The 19551-nt window shown below is 31.9% G+C and overlaps 2 protein-coding genes across 2 annotated transcripts in view; one reads left to right on the top strand and one right to left on the bottom strand.

Annotated features, from left to right (window-relative positions):
• The window catches only part of LOC143069181 (jouberin-like), a 377039-nt gene that overhangs the window by 149029 nt on the left and 208459 nt on the right, over nt 1–19551 (bottom strand). The window lies entirely within an intron of this gene.
• Nucleotides 2835–8437, top strand: LOC143068982 (putative glutathione S-transferase 7). Its single transcript, XM_076243403.1, has 5 exons — nt 2835–3068; nt 4924–5016; nt 6825–6940; nt 7879–7983; nt 8233–8437. The coding sequence occupies exons 1-5, from the start codon at nt 2936–2938 to the stop codon at nt 8398–8400; spliced, it is 615 nt and encodes a 204-aa protein (XP_076099518.1). The 5' UTR covers nt 2835–2935; the 3' UTR covers nt 8401–8437.

Genomic DNA, 19551 nt, shown 5'->3' on the forward strand with positions numbered 1-19551 from the left:
GATAAATGCGTAAAATGTGTATATTATGAATATGTAAACATCACAATTTTTTTTTGTGGTTTGGAGGGAAAGGAGGTATGACTTATTTCCCTTGATTTTTTTACACTATCACGATCATTTTTGAAACCGACATAGGTTCAAAAGACATCCATTAGATATCAATACTTTATTTTAATGTTTTTTTTACATGCATGTGCTTGTGAAGTGTTTAAAAGTGCACTAGCTGTCAAATTCATGGTCACCGATTTGACTCAAATTCTCATATTTGATTTATAACAATGTAAAACGTTTATCCAAACTATCAAAAGTCTAAAATAAACAGTTTACAGAGCATGGGGTAGATAATATATAGGTTTGATTCATGTGTATTTTAGTCCAGACGCCATCTAATTACCTATCGATTTGGCCTCAGATGACAATATAAGCGATGTAAACATAAATAAAGATATGAATAGATTAAACCAACACGTGCAATTGGATTTTTATAGGTCTGTTTGATTCTATTTTATAGATTAAAAATAGATGTTTCTCATTGTTTTAACCGTATAAGAATGATTTTATGTGCATCGAATTAGTAATCAAATGATTTACCGTAGTTTCACTTTCATTATTGACATTCTTTTTTTTTTAAATAACCAGTTCACGTACAATGCATGCGTTGTCAATCTCTAGCTAGGGGTTAAATTGAAGTTCACATGAATACGGATTTAAAGAGGTCGACTCATTCACTTGCAAGTGAATTACTATTTATCAATATTGCTTAGCGTAATTTGACAAAATTGAACCTTTTTGGCTGCAAAAAGCGAATTGTTATTTCACTATTTCACTTTCATTATTAATTGAACAGAAAAAAAATAAACTTTAGATTTTTTATATATCTCGTAGCTAGTGACCCTTTAAAACTACATGCTTTTGTGTAAGAATTGCTAACTTAATATTTGAACTCGTTCAGAAATATGCCATTCTATTGTAAGAAATTCAAAATACATTTGATTGTACTCATATAAAGTTCTGTCAGACAGTTAATGGTATCAAACATTGATCTTTCTTTTAAATGATCATGTTTTGTAATAAATTCAAGGAAAATCTCTTTCAGTTAAGAAATCATTGTAGCCTTTGAATGTCATGTTTACATTTATTTGATTAAAAAGAAACCCATCTGGGATACCAAGCTTGTTTTATTTTCTTCACCAGACCAAAATACTACAATATCACATTGAAATAGTTGTGATATTACTGGTATTACAATTAAATTCATGTTGACACATAACATAAGAATGACGAAGAATTTATTCCTTAAGTATGCGTTATTTGAATGGTGGCGTCAGTTGGACAAATTTTCAATAGTTCTTAACAGTGTTTGTATATTGTACTTTGGCCGCCACCAATGATTCTAGATTTTTTTTTAAGTCTCAGAATTCAATATTTTGGTTGCAGAACATTTTGAATCCTAGGCTGCGGTCCAAGATTTTCTCAAGCTTCAAGGTCCGAAAATGTACAAATCTTCATATTTTTGACAATATATCTAAAATGTGCTGATTCTAGAGCCAAGAATATACACTTTTTTGGGGGCGACATATTGAGTACAAAAACTATATATATATAATATATATATATATATATATATATATATATATATATATATATATATATATATATATATATATATATATATATATATATATATATATATATATATATATATATATATATATATGAAATACAAAATAACAATTAGAAAAATTAGTAAACGAAATAATCAGAAAACATACATGTACGTTGTCTTCTGTGAAATATAGATATATATTCAGTGGCGGGCATGACTTTCTCTAGATCCATCATCAGAATATGTACGGCTGAAATATGAGAAAAGAAAGTTCTCGACACGAACATTTTTTTTGTCTTAAAATTCGAGGCATAAAGCAGACTTATCTATATTCGTGTGTACATGATTCCAAGTTTAAGGGTAAGATGCGATTTAAATGTCAACACACTGTGAATTGTTTAGCAAGAAAGAATTGAAAAAGATGACTTGAAATCTATTACGCTAACTTCGTAGTAGCCTCCTTGCATTAAGTGTCATAGGCGGGTCCAGGAGGGGCCCTGTAGGCCCTTTTGTGTGGAAAATTTGGTTGATTTCATAGGGAATCACTGAACCAAGACTGGACCAGCTCCCCCTTTAGGTAAGTCAGTGGACCCTCTTATTTTGGTCACCAAAACGAGGAGTATTTTGAAAATATTAGTTCACTATGGTATAATTCCATTATATATTGACTATCATTATTTGACAGAAACACGGTCATGCAGAATTTTTTTTAACAAATTATATGCAAATTGTTCATTTAAAATTAAGATTTATCTTTAGTATTTATGTCATTTATTTTTTAGAAGTTTCCATCACACATTATAAATGTGAAGAAATAAACATATGTCCAAAGTACATGGATGCCTAACTCGCACTATCATTTTCTATGTTCAGCGGACCGTGAAATAAGGACCAAAACTATAATTTTGGCGTTTAAATTAGGAAGATCATATCAAAGGGTAAATGTGTATTAAGATTCAAGTTGATTGGATTTAAACGTCATCAAAAACTACATTGACCAAAAACTTTAACCTGAAACGGGACAGACGGACGGACGGACGAATAGACCAAAAAAACATAATGCCCATAAGAATAGTTCATATAAGTTCAAACGCACTTAATAAATATTTTGAGTATGTGTATGAATTAACTATCAAAATGTAATATACCCTGTTTGGATAAGATTAAAGTAAGACAAACATACAAAGCTATAAGGTCCAATAAGATAATGTTTATCTGTACTATATTACTATTAATCACTCATTTATTGAATTAAAACTTTGAGACGAAGAAATATCTCTTTTTTAAAGTCAAGTAATTGAATTAGTAAAATAAAAATAACCCAAAAACATGTCGGCTTATAAAATTAGTTACTTCAACTTAATGGGTCGAGCGGAGCTGGCTCGTATCATGTTGTCTGCAGTCGATAAAGAATTTGAAGACGACAGGTTTGAAAAGGAGGAATGGCCTGAGCGAAAACCAAGTAAGTACTACAGTATATAGAGAAAAAATACCACGCTTACTTTAAGAGAATAATAAAAATATCTATCAATATGAAATAGTTGATAATTGTTAAACCAACATAAACACTACAAAGCTATCATTTCTACCAACTGCTTGTATCTAAAATGTCAAAGTGTGTCTTTTTGTTAAACAATTTCTACTTTCTAGATACTTGTGAATAAACTGTGATGTCTTAACTCCATAAGATAGTTAATGCTATGTTGAAGAATCCAACAATAAATGTTAGGACACAGTATTGTATAAATGTGACGCTACGCTAAACGATGAATATACCACATAATAAGCTTTGAAAGGCCCCGAAAATGGCAAATAAAAAACTAGCAGCTTTAAATACAAACAATTCAATTCCTGAAAACAATTATGACATAAAGCAACAAGCGACAACCGCTGAAAACCGGCTCCAGACTAAATACATGTATATACATAACGTGACGGGACTACAAATTCTGGCGCCAACCTCTCCTCTAACTTTGGGCAGTGGTCTTACAGTACAACTTCAAAGCAAACTATAAAAACATCAGTTGAAAAGAGCTTTTCTTATTCGATCGATACAACGCACAAAAACTATTAAAAACAGAAAAGACACAAAATACAGATCTGAGAGAACTCACAGTGATTGGAAACTGGTTTAAAGCCATTGACAACTAATAACAAATGTATCTACCGACGATTTTATCGGACAGTAATCGTTCTGAATATAGACCGCGGTAAACACTTTATATATATATAAATTGTACATTTACCCATTGCAAAACACGGATTTCAGAACTGAATCGGACGTATGACACACTCTTCATACACAATATGCTTCGGTCAATGCTTAAAATAAAAAGCATTTAATTTTTGCATAAACTGTATATTTAACTTTGAAAAAAGACGTACGATATCGAAGGGACAAACTCTTAAGTTGAAAATAAATGTACATCGCCATGGCAAAAAAAAAAAACCACAATGAAAATAACCAAAAGACAAACATCAGTATACAAAACACAACTGGGCTACACGAACCCCACAAAATAAAAGGAATGGTGAATAAATCCTGCTCTATATTTGGCACCAATCTTGTTGTTCATGCAAGTACAAACCAGTTGATTACTAGTAGTCTTATGTGGTAGATCACATTCACAGAAAAGGACGAAGGGATTGAGGTTCCGACGATTGGAACATATCCATCGTCATAATGGTGATCAAGCTTGTGTAGGCGTCCCTTTAAGTTTTCGAAGGAATTACTTAAAATTCGCTACTTGGAACTTTTAGTTTAGAAGCAGCTACCTTATGATCAACAACCCTCTATCAAGGAGATCAAGATAGGAAACGAAAGTCCAGGAATATCGTATAAACTAGGGAATATATAATCCATATCCATGCGCTACTGGAATGTGGTTAGATAGAAATGGAAAGTTCACAATTGTCAAGTTGAAATCTCTTAAGAAATCATTTTCGTGTTTGCTATAACGACAGGATATCAATTTCATTTCTTCGTTATAACGTTGCAATCATATTGCATGTATTGTTGTGACTCAAATAACAAACAGGTAATATCAACAAAATAAAACAATTTTGTAACAATAAATAATACATTAAGAGCTTTTTGCGTTGAATCAACTTATGTCAAAACTCGTTTGGCTCTGAAATCACAGCCATAAATTTGAAATGTGACAACATAGCGTAAAAAGGAAATCGAGATTTTTCAACGACATTCATATTTGTTTGTTTCAGTAAACACATATTTCATTGTTTATTCTCTACCATTTTGCTGGATTTAAAAGATTTTAAATTTATACCGTAATGAATTATCTCCTTGACTTTTGTAGATACACCTTGTGGACAGGTTCCAGTACTTACACATGGAGACAAACAGATACCTCAGTCTATGGCCATTGCAAGATATTTAGCTAGAGATCTCGGTAATTTGACTATAAAACTAAAAAAAAAATATGAAAATCTGCGAAATATACAAAAAGAGATGTGGTATGATTGTCAATGAGACAACTCTCCACAAGAGACAAAAATGCCTGTATAACGTTAAACAACATGAAATAAATTGTACCTGTACAATATCAGGCTATTTTATCCATGTTCTTTTTATCTCATCTGGCCTAAAAGGCCAAGTGAGCTTTTCTCATCACTTGGCGTCCGTCGTCCGTCGTCTGTTAATCTTTACAAACATCTTCTCCTCTGAAAAATTTAACCAAACTTGGCTACAATAAAAAATTGGGGTATCTAGTTTACAAAATGTGTCCGAAGACCTCGCCCGCAAATCAAGATGGCCGCCATGGCTTAAAATAGAACATAGGGGTTAAATGCAGTTTTTGGCTTTTATCTCTGAAACTATTTAGCATTTAGAGCATATCTGACATGGGGTAAAATTTTCATTAGGTTGAGATCTATCTGCCCTGAAATTTTCAGATAAATCAGACAACCCATTGTTTGGTTGCTGCCCCTAAATTAGTAATATAAAGAACATTCATAAAAGTTTTTGATTATCATCTTGAATATTATTATAGATAGAAATAAACTTTAATCAGCAGTTATGTTCAGCAAAGTATAAGATCTACAAATAAGTCAACATAACTAAAATTTTGAATTGGCCCTTGAAGGAGTTATTGACCTTATATATCATTTTTTACCAATTTTGTGGTATTCTTTTACAAAAACTTTGAACGTACGTCCAACGGATAAATTGTCCGTTAAACGTCCGTTAGGCGTCCGTTTTGTACGGTACTCGTCCGTTTCGTTTCCGTTTTGTATCCGTTACGTGTCTGTTATACATCCGTTGGAGGTCTGGAAGATAAATTCACCAACGGACTTCTACCGGACGTTTAACGGATAAAACGGATGTTGAACGAATTAGAAACGGACTTCTACTGGACGTATAACGGATAAAACGGATGATGAACGGATCTGAAACGGATAAATGCCAATTGAGAATTTCGCGTCAGAAATGCCAATTATTGGTATATCAGATTTCTTAAGGTTCATGAATTCTTATTAATCATAATCGATTTTAGAGTAAAGGCACGTCTTTACAATCAAGCAGCTCTTATTCAGCCCAGACACTGCCCTTTGGCTGCATTTTGAAGAACAAACCAAAAACAGTTACAAAGAAACATTTTGAATATTTATGCGATTTACATGTATTATTATTGTCGCCTTTAATTTTTCCGTATATCTTGTTCATCCGTTATGCATTCGGTACACGTCCGTTTTATTCGGTCATTACATCAACGGACTCCCAACGGATAACAACTTTGTCAGCGGACAACTTTTATTTTCATCCGTTAGGCGTCCGTTCGTGCTATCCGGTAAGGTGTGACCGAGGCTTAAGGAGTAATTGCCCTTTAAAGTCAATTTTAAACAATTGTTTAAGTTTTGTAAATCTTCTCCTCTGAAACTACAGAGACAAATTTCACACTCATCTTTAGGGTATATTAGTTTTAAAAATGTAACCGAATACCCTACCTGCCGACCAATATGGCGGACATGCCTAAAAATAGAACATAGGTGTAAAAAGCAGTTCTAGTGAGCGACACTGGCTACTTGGAGCCTCTTGTTTTACCACTTATCGTTATTATGTAAATACTATTTCGTATAAATGTGACGATAAAGAGCCAGTAGGTTCTGACCTATTTGAAATATTCATAAGAAGCAGGAATTTGTTAGCGAAGGTTTAAATATGCACCTATCAATATGCAATTGTATTTTTCATTTCCAGATCTATACGGAAAAAATAATGTGGAGAATACAAAGTGTGATGTTGTCATAGAATGTATTAATGACGTGATCACAGAAACTGTCAAACTATTCTTTGAACAGGACGAAACTAAGAAGGTAAGCTTTAATCGAAAAAAGGGAAGAATAAAAGACGGGCGAAATATACCAGTCAAACTCATAGATCGAAAATAAACTGACAACACAATAGCTAAAAATGACAAATAGAGAATTATTAATACACAAGACACAAGACACATCATAGAAAACTAAAGATTAAGTAACACGTACCTCACCAAAAATTAGTGGTGATCGCAGATGCTCTGATAGGGTAGGCAGATCCTGCTCCACATGTGGCACCCGTCTTGTGCATACTTAATAAACAGTCTTATTCCGTAGGTCACCTTCATGAAAGGGAAAGGGCTTCTAGTAGTAACGACTTTGGGCTTTGCTCATTGTTGAAGGCCGTACGGTGCCCTATAGTTGTTAATATCTGTGTCATTTTGGTCTTTTGTGGATAGTTGTCTCATTGGCAATCATACCACATCTTCTTTTTTATATTATATCAAAATTGAGTGGTTTTCGTGTACTAGTTTTTATCGAATATTTCCTTGTGTACGATTTGTTTATCCACTGGTGGAGATTAATAAAAGGAGGAGGGTCGATATCTTAAGTCTTGCTAAAACCCACCACATCTTCGTACGAAGCACAATATAGCTCGTTGCTGTGACATGCTACAAGACTGTAAAATATTTAGAGCATTTCTCTGAAAAAGTAGCATCATTTATATCCATTGGAATACTAAGAATTACAATCTCACCCTCACAAAATATACTGAAAAGTGGAAATTCCAGACTTTTTTAATTTACGAGTACATGAGAATTAATTAAAGTTGTGTTTCAGATACATTTTAAAATTACATGTTGAGATAGAGAGATATACAATTGTACTCATAAGTTATAAAACTTAGTAAAAGTTAACAACTTATATCAGCAATGGTATTAAGGTCTATGCACTTAAACTAATAACATTACATGTTTATTGTTTTATATATTTAGCCTGATATAGAGAAAAACTTAATGGAAGTTGTTTATCCACGATTCCTGTCGCATTTGGAGAAAATGTTAAATGAAAACAGTGGAGAATGGTTGGTTGGTGATAAGGTATGATATTTGCTGTTATATATGAAATGGTGATAGTTATTTTATATGTTTTGTTTAATTTTTTACCACTTTTGTAAGATTTGAAACTAAATACAGCTTTAAATGCTTTACATATCATATATACCAAAGTATATAATAAAATAAATTATTAGATTAACATTGTAGATTTCGTTGTGTGTTTTTTTTTTAAATTACTTGGTAAAGTTATTATTATTTCTTCGACATTTACCCATGTATTTTTTCTTATAGCTATCAGTAGCAGATTTGGCATTCTTCGATTTAATGAACAGACTAACAGCAAAGAAAGGCGATTCTGTATTTGAGACCTCACCGACAATGAAAAAACATTTAGATAAAATAACAAACATTGCAGGTGTACAAAAATGGCTTGAGAAGCGTCCAGTGACGGATATGTAATCTGATACTTAAAACTCATAAATATTATAATTGTTTAGTTTCCATTTTTTACTTTGTTCTCTCTTTTGAATTCTCTCCTTAGACATGTTAGATCTTTTGTACATATCATGCTTCTTAATAATTAATCATCGTCATGTGATTATTGTGTTGAAGCAGTATAGCTAATATAGTGGTATGGTCTGTGTACCAGAAACAATATGCAATATGTCGTCGTTGCCTGAACTGTAATATGGAAATACCGTTTTTCAATAATCGCAAGTACAAACGATATATTTCTTGTAATCAATTGTTTGTCCTTTGTTATTTGAGGCGAATATATAATAAACGATGTTCTTTTATTGGGGTGGAGAAAAATAAATTTACAATGCATTGTAACAATTTTTTTTAATAATCGTATTCTACCATATGTAAAATGAGCTTTAATCATAGTGAACACTTTGTTCATTTTTACCGCAGACTTCTTATATGCATAAAGTTTATACATGTAACATTAGCATAGGCAGGTCATAATAGCTTAATAACTATCATGATGTTTCTAATTATTCGCAAATTTGCGGCCGACAAATTGATGTTTAAATGGATGAACATCGTTTTACATGAATTACCCGCTAACTTTATTTACAGCTTTTACATTAATGCTAGCAAGACAAATCTTTGTTTGGCTTGCTTGCTTTGTTTGCATCAATGTTTGCTCAAGCATGGCAATTAAGATAGGCGGGGTTTCAGCTTGTATACATCATACTTAAATTTTATTGGACGCTATGTTTGAGGTTAAGGACATTAAATTTTCAAACATCACATGACAAATATTCTCACATGTTGCCTTAACTGTAAATATACAATATAGGCAGGATTCTACTTCGTCAAAAATTATCTCCCCATTAAGCCAGTTCATTTTCACAAGCCAATTTTTTTTTTTTTTTTTGAAGATATGCATTTTCATCATCCAACTTAAAGAGTGTCGTCAAGTACTTTTAGTAAAATAGCTATTCGAACACACCTACTCTGATTTTGTGATTCATTGAATAGGTATTTCATCTTTTAGTACTGTGATTTTTTTATGTTATAAAGTCAACCTGTAGCTTTGCTATATAAAACTGATAGAATTTGAAGCTAGATGATGTATCAAATACTCTTGCTTTGTACGTTTTCAAGACAAAATATTCATCTCAAACACACCCTAACATATTTTTTCTTGAGTCACTTAATGGAAGGGCAGACACGGTTTTAAACTGAACTAATAGATTGATATGTTATAAAAAAAAAAAACAATATTAGGTCAATGTCACAAAAATATTAAAAAAAAATTGTACTCGGCGCAAAACTGGAAGGCCAGTTTCAAGAAAAAAGTTTGTATTTTTACAGGTGAGGAAACATGTGAGAATATTTGTCATGTGATGTTTTAAAATTAAGTGTCCTTAACCTCAAACATAACGTCCAATAAAATTTACGTATGATGTATACAAGCTGATTAAGCCCCGCCTATCTTAATTACCATGCTTGAGCAAACATTGATACAAACAAAGCAAGCAAGCCAAACAAAGAATTGTCTTGCTAGCATTAATGTAAAAGCTGTAAGGAATGGTATCACATAATTTTTGGTGGTTGTATGTCAACATATGTCCCATCATTTAAAAACATAAATATTTTCTCATACTCATCAGCCTCCATGTTTTAGTATACACTAGAACACACCCGCGAAATCGCGGGCATTCAGAGCGTAGTTTATAGTATGTAAAGTGTTGTTGGAAGAATTATGTAAAATATTAAATGACTGGAGAATTTCAGCAAAAGTGTCATAAGTCAAAGGTTATTGGGGACAGGAAAATGTGTTTTTTTTTATCCCTCCTCCTTTATTTCCAAAATTCCCAATTTTGGTTTTCTATCAATTTCAATATGAACATAATACATTGAGTATGTTATGAACATTTAAGTAAGGAGCCTGTAATTCAGTGGTTGTCGTTTGTTTATGTGTTACATATTTGTATTTCGTTCATTTTTTGTACATCAATACGGCCGCTAGTTTTCTGGTTTGGATTGTGTTACCTTGTCAGTTCAGGGCCTTTTAAAGCTGATTATGCGGTATGGGCTTTGCTCAATTGTTGAAGGTCGTACGATGAACTATAGTTGTTAATTTCTGTATCATTTTGGTCTCTTGTGGAGAGTTGTCTCAACATGGCTATCATACCACATCTTCTTTTTTTGTAATCAATGAATTTTGTAAAAGATTTAATAACTGGAGAATTTCAGAAAAGGCATCAAAAGTTCACATGAATAATTTTAGCGCTTATATAAATCTGTATATTATGAACATTCATTACTATATAAATATAGTGTATTTACTTTCAATTTTAAGTTTACTAATCGATCCATGGTGGTCATTGATATAGTATACAGACCCTCTCTATTTAATAAACTATGTGACCGCCGTGGATAGTAAACTTGAAAAGATAGCAGATAGAATTCTTAAAATACAGTATACAGAAAAACGCAAACCGGAAGTCTAATCAGACTTAAAATTTCGTCCAATGACGGGACAATATCCGGATGCCTTTTTTCTCGTTTTTCTCCCAAAATAACTCAATCTGAATAATCATATGAATGGATGACAAATGCGACTATTCACTGTACCTATAGGACACAGAGGCGTGTTGATTAATTTATTGTGGAAAGAAGAGAAGCGACACCAAAAATGAGGTCTTCTCGTTTAATAGTATAGATTCAGGTGTTGTGTACAGGTGAATATATATAACTCATATAAACACTTTTCATTTTACATAATAATCAAATAATTAGCATTTAATCTGTTTTGATTTAGAATATAATCCGCATTTAAAATCTGTTCGGATTTATATAATAATCAATCAGGTGTAAACTAAACTTCCGCATTATAGGAACATTTGTTATACTCATCAACATATAAGATTAGTTACTAATATCAGTGGAACAAATATAAAAAACATTATTTGCAATGTCTCACTACAGAGCTTGGAATTAATAAAACTACTGGTAATCCTACATATTCTTTAACATCATTTACCAAGGACGAAATTTTACAAAATCATAAATCTGTCCTTCTTTCTTTTGGTATCAACATCAAAGAAAATGAAGAAAACTTACCTTCATTATACTGGATACCTAAATTACACAAAACTCCATATAAAGAAAGATACATAGCTGGGTCTTCAAAATGTTCGACTAAACATCTTTCTAAAGTAATGACTACTATTCTTTCTACAGTTAAAGATGGGTTTCAAAAATATTGTGAGGAGATATATTCTACCAGTGGTGTTAACCAGATGTGGATTCTCAAACTTTTGAAAGATCTACTGCTTAATCTTCGATCACAATCTTTGCAATTTTGCAGCAACATAAAAACTTTTGATTTTTCTACGCTATATACTACTATTCCCCATGCTCAGTTGAAAGATCGACTTCGCCATCTCATAAAACAGAGCTTTTTCCATAAAAATGGGAATCGTAGATACAAATTTCTTGTTTTGGGTTACAATAATTCATATTTTGTAAAGAATCACACTGAATCTTCCAGAAAATATACTGAAGATGATATTATCAAAATGCTGGACTTTTTGATCGACAATATATTTGTTTGAGTTTGGAGGATTTATATTTCAACAAACAGTCGGTATTCCAATGGGTACTAATTGTGCACCCCTGCTGGCTGATTTGTTTTTGTACTCGTATGAAGCAGAATTCATTCAGAACCTTCTAAAAGACAAAAAGAAAAAGCACCTTGCGAAATTCTTTAATTTTACTTTCCGATATATTGATGATGTTCTATCATTGAATAACCCATATTTCAGCCAATACCTACATCTCATATATCCCAGTGAACTTGAATTAAGGATACTACTGATACTAAAAGGACTGCTTCATACCTTGATCTTTTCCTCAATATTGACGTAGATGGACGACTTCACACGAAAATCTATGATAAACGGGACGATTTCAACTTCCCAATTATCAATTTCCCATTTCTCAGCAGTAACATACCCTCTGCCCCTTCGTATGGTGTTTACATATCGCAAATGATACGTTATTCTCGTGCTTGTTCACACTATACGGACTTCATATACAGGAGTGTGCTCCTTACGCAGAAACTGCTCCAACAAAGTTATGAGGAGGACAGATTAAAATTGACACTCCGTAAATTTTATGGACACCATCACGAATTGGTGGATCCATACGATGTGTCTTTAACCAAACTAGCTAAGGACATTTTTACCACATGGTAGATTGTGGTTTGTCATTATGTCGTCTAATCTTTTAATTACCAAACGTGACTTATTCTCGATTGTGACTGTTTTGCTGAGTGTGAATTCGCATTACTATAAGACGTGTTACGGTACTTGTATATCCCAAATTCATGTATTTAGTTTAAATGTTTTATGTTATATTTGTAATTCTCATCGGATTTTGTAAAATGTGTTAACGTCTTTTCTATTATATTTATGTGTTATGGTAAAGAAAATTAATCACTGCATTAGATTTTGTTCAACGTAATCAGTACGATATTTTACGTTTGAAGTTAGATCAAAACAAACCGGACATAGCTTTATAATAAATAGTTAATTGCTTCCTTAGTTTGCTATTTATAAGTATTAAAATGTGCATTGTTATTAAATGCAATATCAGTATTTAGTTCAAATATAATCTTAAATCAATCCTAATTCTATCTTATTCATTCAAATGTGACGTCATTTTTCATTTTTTGATGATCCGTTTTCAAATTTCATAAATTCAAATGTGACGTAATTTTCGTGCTTTTTCACCATCGTATGTGACGTCATTATTATGATTTATTGCGTTGAAGCCTGGACTGAGTCGGGTGTGTCTATTGTGTTGGTCTTTGCATTATGTATTCGTGTTTGTTTTCTGTAATTAGTTAATACTTCAGTTTCATTATGTATATCTATTATATTCATTTAATAAAATTTACTGTTTGCAATAGCATTAATTGTTCTAAATGATAAGGATGTTCTTATCCCAAGCTTAAAAACATAGTCGTATTTGACACAATTTTTTTCAACTTTTGATCTTCAGTGCTGTACAACTTTGTACTTTTTTTCACTTTCGATCTTTTATATCTGGGCGTCACTGGTGAGTCTTGTGTGGACGAGGCGCGTTTTTTGCGTATTGAATTTTAAACCTGATGCTTTTTGTTATCCATTAATCATGTGTTTCTTTGTCTAACACGTTTTCCTATTTATTTGTATTGTAGTCCTGTAATATTAAGTTGTCATTTCAATGTTATATTTAACATTGCCATTAAAGTGCGAGGTTTGGCATGCCACAAAACCAGGTTCCTTTAAAAATGTCCTGTACCAAGTCAGGAATATGGCCATTGTTATATTATAGTGCGTTTCTGTGTGTGTTACATTTTAACGTTGCGTCGTTTGTTTTCTCTTATTTTTGAGTGTAAATTCACATTGCGATAAGACGTGTCACGCTACTTGTCTATCCCATATTCATGTATTTGGTTTTGATGTTATATTTGTTATTCTCGTGGGATTTTGTCTGATGCTTGGTCCGTTTCTGTGTGTGCTACATTGTAGTGTTGTGTCGTTGTTCACCTCTTATGTTTGGTGCGTTTCCCTCAGTTCTAGTTTGTTACCCCGATTTTTTTTTTGTCCATGGATTTATGAGTTTGAACAGCGGTATACAACTGTTGCCTTTATATATAACATAATTTCCGAAGAACAAATATTATTATAATATTGTTTCCCTCAGGAACAAATATTATTAGGAACAAATATACGTTGACAGTGTCTTATAATAAATAATTGGTAAGAACTATTCAAAAGCTATTTACGTAATTTGAACAAGTTTTACAAAACGTAATCCTATGCAGGATAAAACTTCAATGTTGAATGATCAAGCATGTATAGTTCAAATTGATACACAGTATGTGTTCATGTGCTAATTTTGAGGTTTTGCTTCAATCCAAAAGCAAATAAGTGGAACATTTTTAACAGAATAATTTGCTAATTCATATAACATTTTTAAAAAGTGTGTTTTCTATGATAAACTAGAACATAAAAACCAATTATTGAATAACCGACACTACAAATGTTTAGTGTTTGGTACTTGTCTGATATTGGGGATGACTGTCACTGTACAACATAGTTTATCATAAAACACTATGCAAAGAAAAAAAAACAATAGAAAACTTTCAGAAGACACTTTCAAACATGCATACATACTATCCACACTGATCTGTGCCCACGGTTGCATTATATGTAACATTTTTTTTTCATGACAAACTAAATTCAATTGGAGTACACGAAGTGCATATTACTAGATTAACCCTTGAATTGTTTCCCCTGTTATGAATATGTAAATATTCAGTGATGATTTTCAAAAGATCAAATCATCATTAAAATTAAATGCAGCACGTTTTGTGCATAGCAGTGTAGAAAAAGAAAGTTCAAGACAGTTAGTGAACAAATATCTATGCTGCTACATGTACCAACATATTTCTCATTTACACTAATATCATACTTGTATGAAGGGCAATTACGTGTTGGAAACCAAAACTAGGAACACAATAGAAAAACATTATCGCTTCATCAGAGGGAGTATAGGTATGTCTCAACGGCATTCATAAATGAAGAAATTTATCTACCCTTTTATGTGTCCTGTTTTGGTAACAGGAGAGTCAATATTTGACCACAAAACGTCTTTAAAAAGTTTTAAATTACATTTAGTTTTACACAAAACAAAATATTTAGTTGTTTGAACTCATTTAAAGCGTTCCTGATGAAGGTAAATCCAGAAAAGCGCTTCGGACGCAATGAAATAATTAAACGTGTTGTTTTTCAATTTTTTACACCACTGGGTCGATACCTCTGCTGGTGGACTATCACTCCCCGAGGGTATCATCAGCTCAGTAGTCAGTACTTCGGTACTGACATGATTTAACAAACTTTTCTAAAATTGTCCGTTTATAAATTTTGAAATTTTAAAGAAACTAAGGTTTCAACTCCCTCAGGCAAAGTTGACTTTGGATGAATTTGGCTATTCATTTTAGGTATTTTGGTCATATAGCTCTTCAACGGTTTTGGTACTTATATATCCTCGGATTTCAAATGTTTGGCTTTGAGAGTTCCTGATGAAGGTAAATCCAGAAAAGCGCTTCGGACGCATTGAAATTATCAAACGTGTTGTTTTTCAATTTTGTAAAGGTTAACAACGTCTTAACCTCCGCAATTCAGCATATACAATAACAATACTACTATCGATAACTGGATAGACAAAAAGGGTAACAGAACATTGCCAACAAAAGAATTATAAAAATAGACCAACATGCGAAGGAATTACTTGATTTTGGGTTTGTTTTGATAAGAGAAAACAAATGTACATTATGAATTACTTTTCATACTTGCGTTGCTGGCGGTTATTTTCATAACCTTTGAAACCAATTTTTCAGAGGTATTTTTAGTACAACATGGAAAATGGACAAATAATGTATCATTACCCATAATGAAATACGTAGAAGTTTTTCTCTTGAATTCCATCTGTTTGTATTTGAAAAACAAGCTTAAAATATTTTCGAAACCTTTTGCAGTGTTACCCTACATATATCTTTTCATCATAGTATCAGCAGAGATAAAATATTGCACCACATGAATTTTTTTAAAGATATAGTTGTATGACATTATAAAGATTGCAGCTTTTATGTTGTTACAGAAGTACTGTTTGATTTGTTTAGGAAGAGGGTTATTTGAAAAAAAAATTACAACTAAACAGAAAAAAAACCAGACTGCAAATTCGATTAACACATGTTAATAAATGTTAATAAATGTTAACACATGTCTTGCAAAACGAAATCCAATTAAAAAATCATTTACTATGTTGCAAGTTAAAAAAAAATGGTTACTACATGTACAGTAATTAGAGTAAATTTACTATTGGATGAAAAGTAAGAGTTTGGTTGGCTTGTTTGCCTTGCTTACTTTTTTTGTATCAATGTTTGCTCAACTGAGCATTGTAATTAAGATTGACACATGTCAACTAAAACATAAGTAGGCGGAGTTAAACCTGTATAACGTTTGGTCACAATGAACCATGCAATATTGACGTTTGATTTACAGACAGAAACAATTAGTTAATAAACGAAAATAATAAGTTACCAGTATCATAGACTGTATCAAACGTTATTTACAACTAACCCCTAAAGAAACAGTTGTGAAACAACACTGTTTGATGGATGCTCATTTGGTGAGTACACAGTGTGTCAAAGGTGTTATCCTAATGCTAACATATTAAAAGTTTGGTTGGCTTGCCTGCTTTGTTTGCTTCTAAAAAATGGTTACACGAGCATTGTAATTCAGATTGACATCTGCTATCAATAGATAGGTGGTGCTATCAAAATGTATTTATTGATAAAAGAGCAAATGAATCTACGAAATTGCCAATCTTTGCTGCATATTGATAGAATTTGAAAAAAAAATCATGTACACTAAAATCTAAAGGTCTTTCGGTTCATCAAATTTTGGGAGTGTTTCACAAAGTTGATAACATGTTACCATTTCCCAAAATAAACTGATTTTTTTTCACATTCTAAGTTTTCGAATAAACCGGTCCCCTCTTAGTCTTGTCATGTGAAAATTCTGTATAGCCTATTGTATGTTCGTGACTACAACAATAGAAAAAACTCTCTGTGTAGATTAAAAATATTGTAGATAAGTATTCTTATGAAGTAGGCGTCTTTTTACTATTTTTTTTATAAAATTTTAAGAAAAGGCATTCAAGATTTTTGTACAAGTTATTGTGGTCTTCTCGATATAGTCATATCAAATGTTTACATTGGGATAAGATCCGTTTGAATTTGCGTAAAAACTTAGTTTAAAGATATCGTCCTTGTTAATATTAGACAAGCATTGAAAAGATAAGTTTTTCAGTGTTTAAAAGGGAGATAATATTTTTTTCACTAGATTATTGATTAGGGTCTCCGTCTGCTTTGAATGTTCCTCATGGCTCGGTATTTTTGTTATTTTACTTTTTGCACGGCTTCAACTCAGCTCTACATACTACTATAAAAGTTGTTATTTCAGATCATATTATAACGCACTTCTGTCGGGTAATGGTCTTAAAACTGCTCAACTTACTCAGTTTGACTTTCAAACGGATTTTTATGTACCTTTTTGTCCATTTCGCCTTAAAAAGTATGATAAGTATTTACCAGATAAAAGACACACTGAATGTATTTACTATTGAAGCTTCAATCACTTTCAGAATCATCATTACGCAGGGTAGTGTAGAAATTATTTATGTTCTGTAATAGAAATATCTGACTACTGTATGACTGAAGAGAGGAGACCTCTTATAATATAATGATTTCCCAGATATGTTGTTTAATATATGATAAAACGTTTTCTCGGAGCGTTTTTTTTTTTTTACCACAGAACACTTAAAATATACCACAGAACACCCTTAATTTACCTCAGAACTTCGAAATATTAATACTTGAGACACTATTATCGTGTAATTGTTCATTCTTTTTATGATTTGACAGTTATTATTCAATTAAAATTTTTCTATTTAAGTTCCGACTCACTATCGCTATTGCCCAAACTGAATGGCCAATCAATAGCTATAAACTATAAAAACCATAACTTCCAAAGATTATTTATATTTGAATACATGTAAATGTTTTTTGCATTTTTTAATTCATTTTGGAAAATGTTTAGGTGCTTTTCTTAATCTTGTTTATCGGGGTTTTTTGTTACATTACATTTATGTTAAGAGTTTTAACAATTAATAATTAAAATGGTTAATATGACATTTAATTAAATTTGTTATTAACAAAATATTAGTATAACGGTGGGCACTTTGTTTACTTGTCCATTCTATTTATATGGAGAAATTGGTTAATGATAGTATTATTTATAGTGCCGTAACTCTTTCTACCGATGCAGGCCATGTAATTTATTCTTGTCGTGACTTTTTGTTCTTGCAAGTGACTGACATCCGGCTCAGCCCGGCTCTTTGTCCCTATATGAACATAAGAATGACGTCACTCAGGGGGTTCAGAGCAGTCTACACTTAGGATTTGAATTCAAAACTGATACTTTAAGCTGGAAGAGTATAAACTAACTTGAAGGATCAAAATAAGCTAAAAATATTTATAGGTCATGAAGTACCTTTTCGAGATATTTGATTTATAAAATATGGCGGGAAAAGGCTGACTCGGACTTTTACCTTATATTTTCATTGGTATTATTTGGGTCTCAAATCGAAAGAAAGAAAATCAAGAATCTGCTTAAATTTTGTCTGTACGAGGTTTTATAGTTTGTCCAATATCCCAAAAATCGATTGTGATTGTACGACGCAAAAGTTAATAGTATGTTATATTTTAGAATGATTTCAAAAATCTTCAATATATTGCCTTGTAGTGCATCGGACTCGAATTTCGTACTTAAATGGATCGTTCGGTTTCGTCAAGCTGAAGATTAGACTTTTAATGTACATGTTTTATTAATTCAAATATTGGTAATAAATAACAGTTTTCTAGAGACTTCGAAATCTAATCATGTTTATAAAACTTAAAACGTATAAGCAGTTTGTTTTTGTAACAATGGACCCTTTGCCATAAATAAAATGACAAATATCGTGTGGCGATACATTCCACATAATAACTTGTTTACCGGAAACACTATTTCACATATTTCCTGATGTTTGGGCACACGGGTGAGCATGAATGCTTTCATTGACACACTGGGAGCCTTCATTCTTTCATTTATTTCTTATCTTCTGATATCAGAATATGATTTTTTGATATCAGGAATTCGAATTTTTGATATCACAAAATCGTTTTTGATATCAGGAAATCTACTTTTTCAAGCTTAAAGGTCCGAAAAATACACACAATCTCCGTATTTTTGACAATATATCTAAAATATGCTGATTCTAGACTCTTTTTAGGGGGACATATTGAGTACAAAAACAACAAATATGAAATATAAAGTAACAATTAGAAAATGAGTAAACTAAAATATAAAAAACTTACATATTTCTTATCTTCTGTGAAATACCTATGTCTATTCAGTGACGGGTAATACTTTCTCTGGGATATAACTACAATATTTGCTGCTAAAATATTGAAAAAGAAGGTTCTCGACACGAACA

Source organism: Mytilus galloprovincialis, chromosome 1 (assembly GCF_965363235.1).
Source record: "Mytilus galloprovincialis chromosome 1, xbMytGall1.hap1.1, whole genome shotgun sequence".
In the NCBI taxonomy this organism is placed as follows: Eukaryota; Metazoa; Mollusca; class Bivalvia; order Mytilida; family Mytilidae; genus Mytilus; species Mytilus galloprovincialis.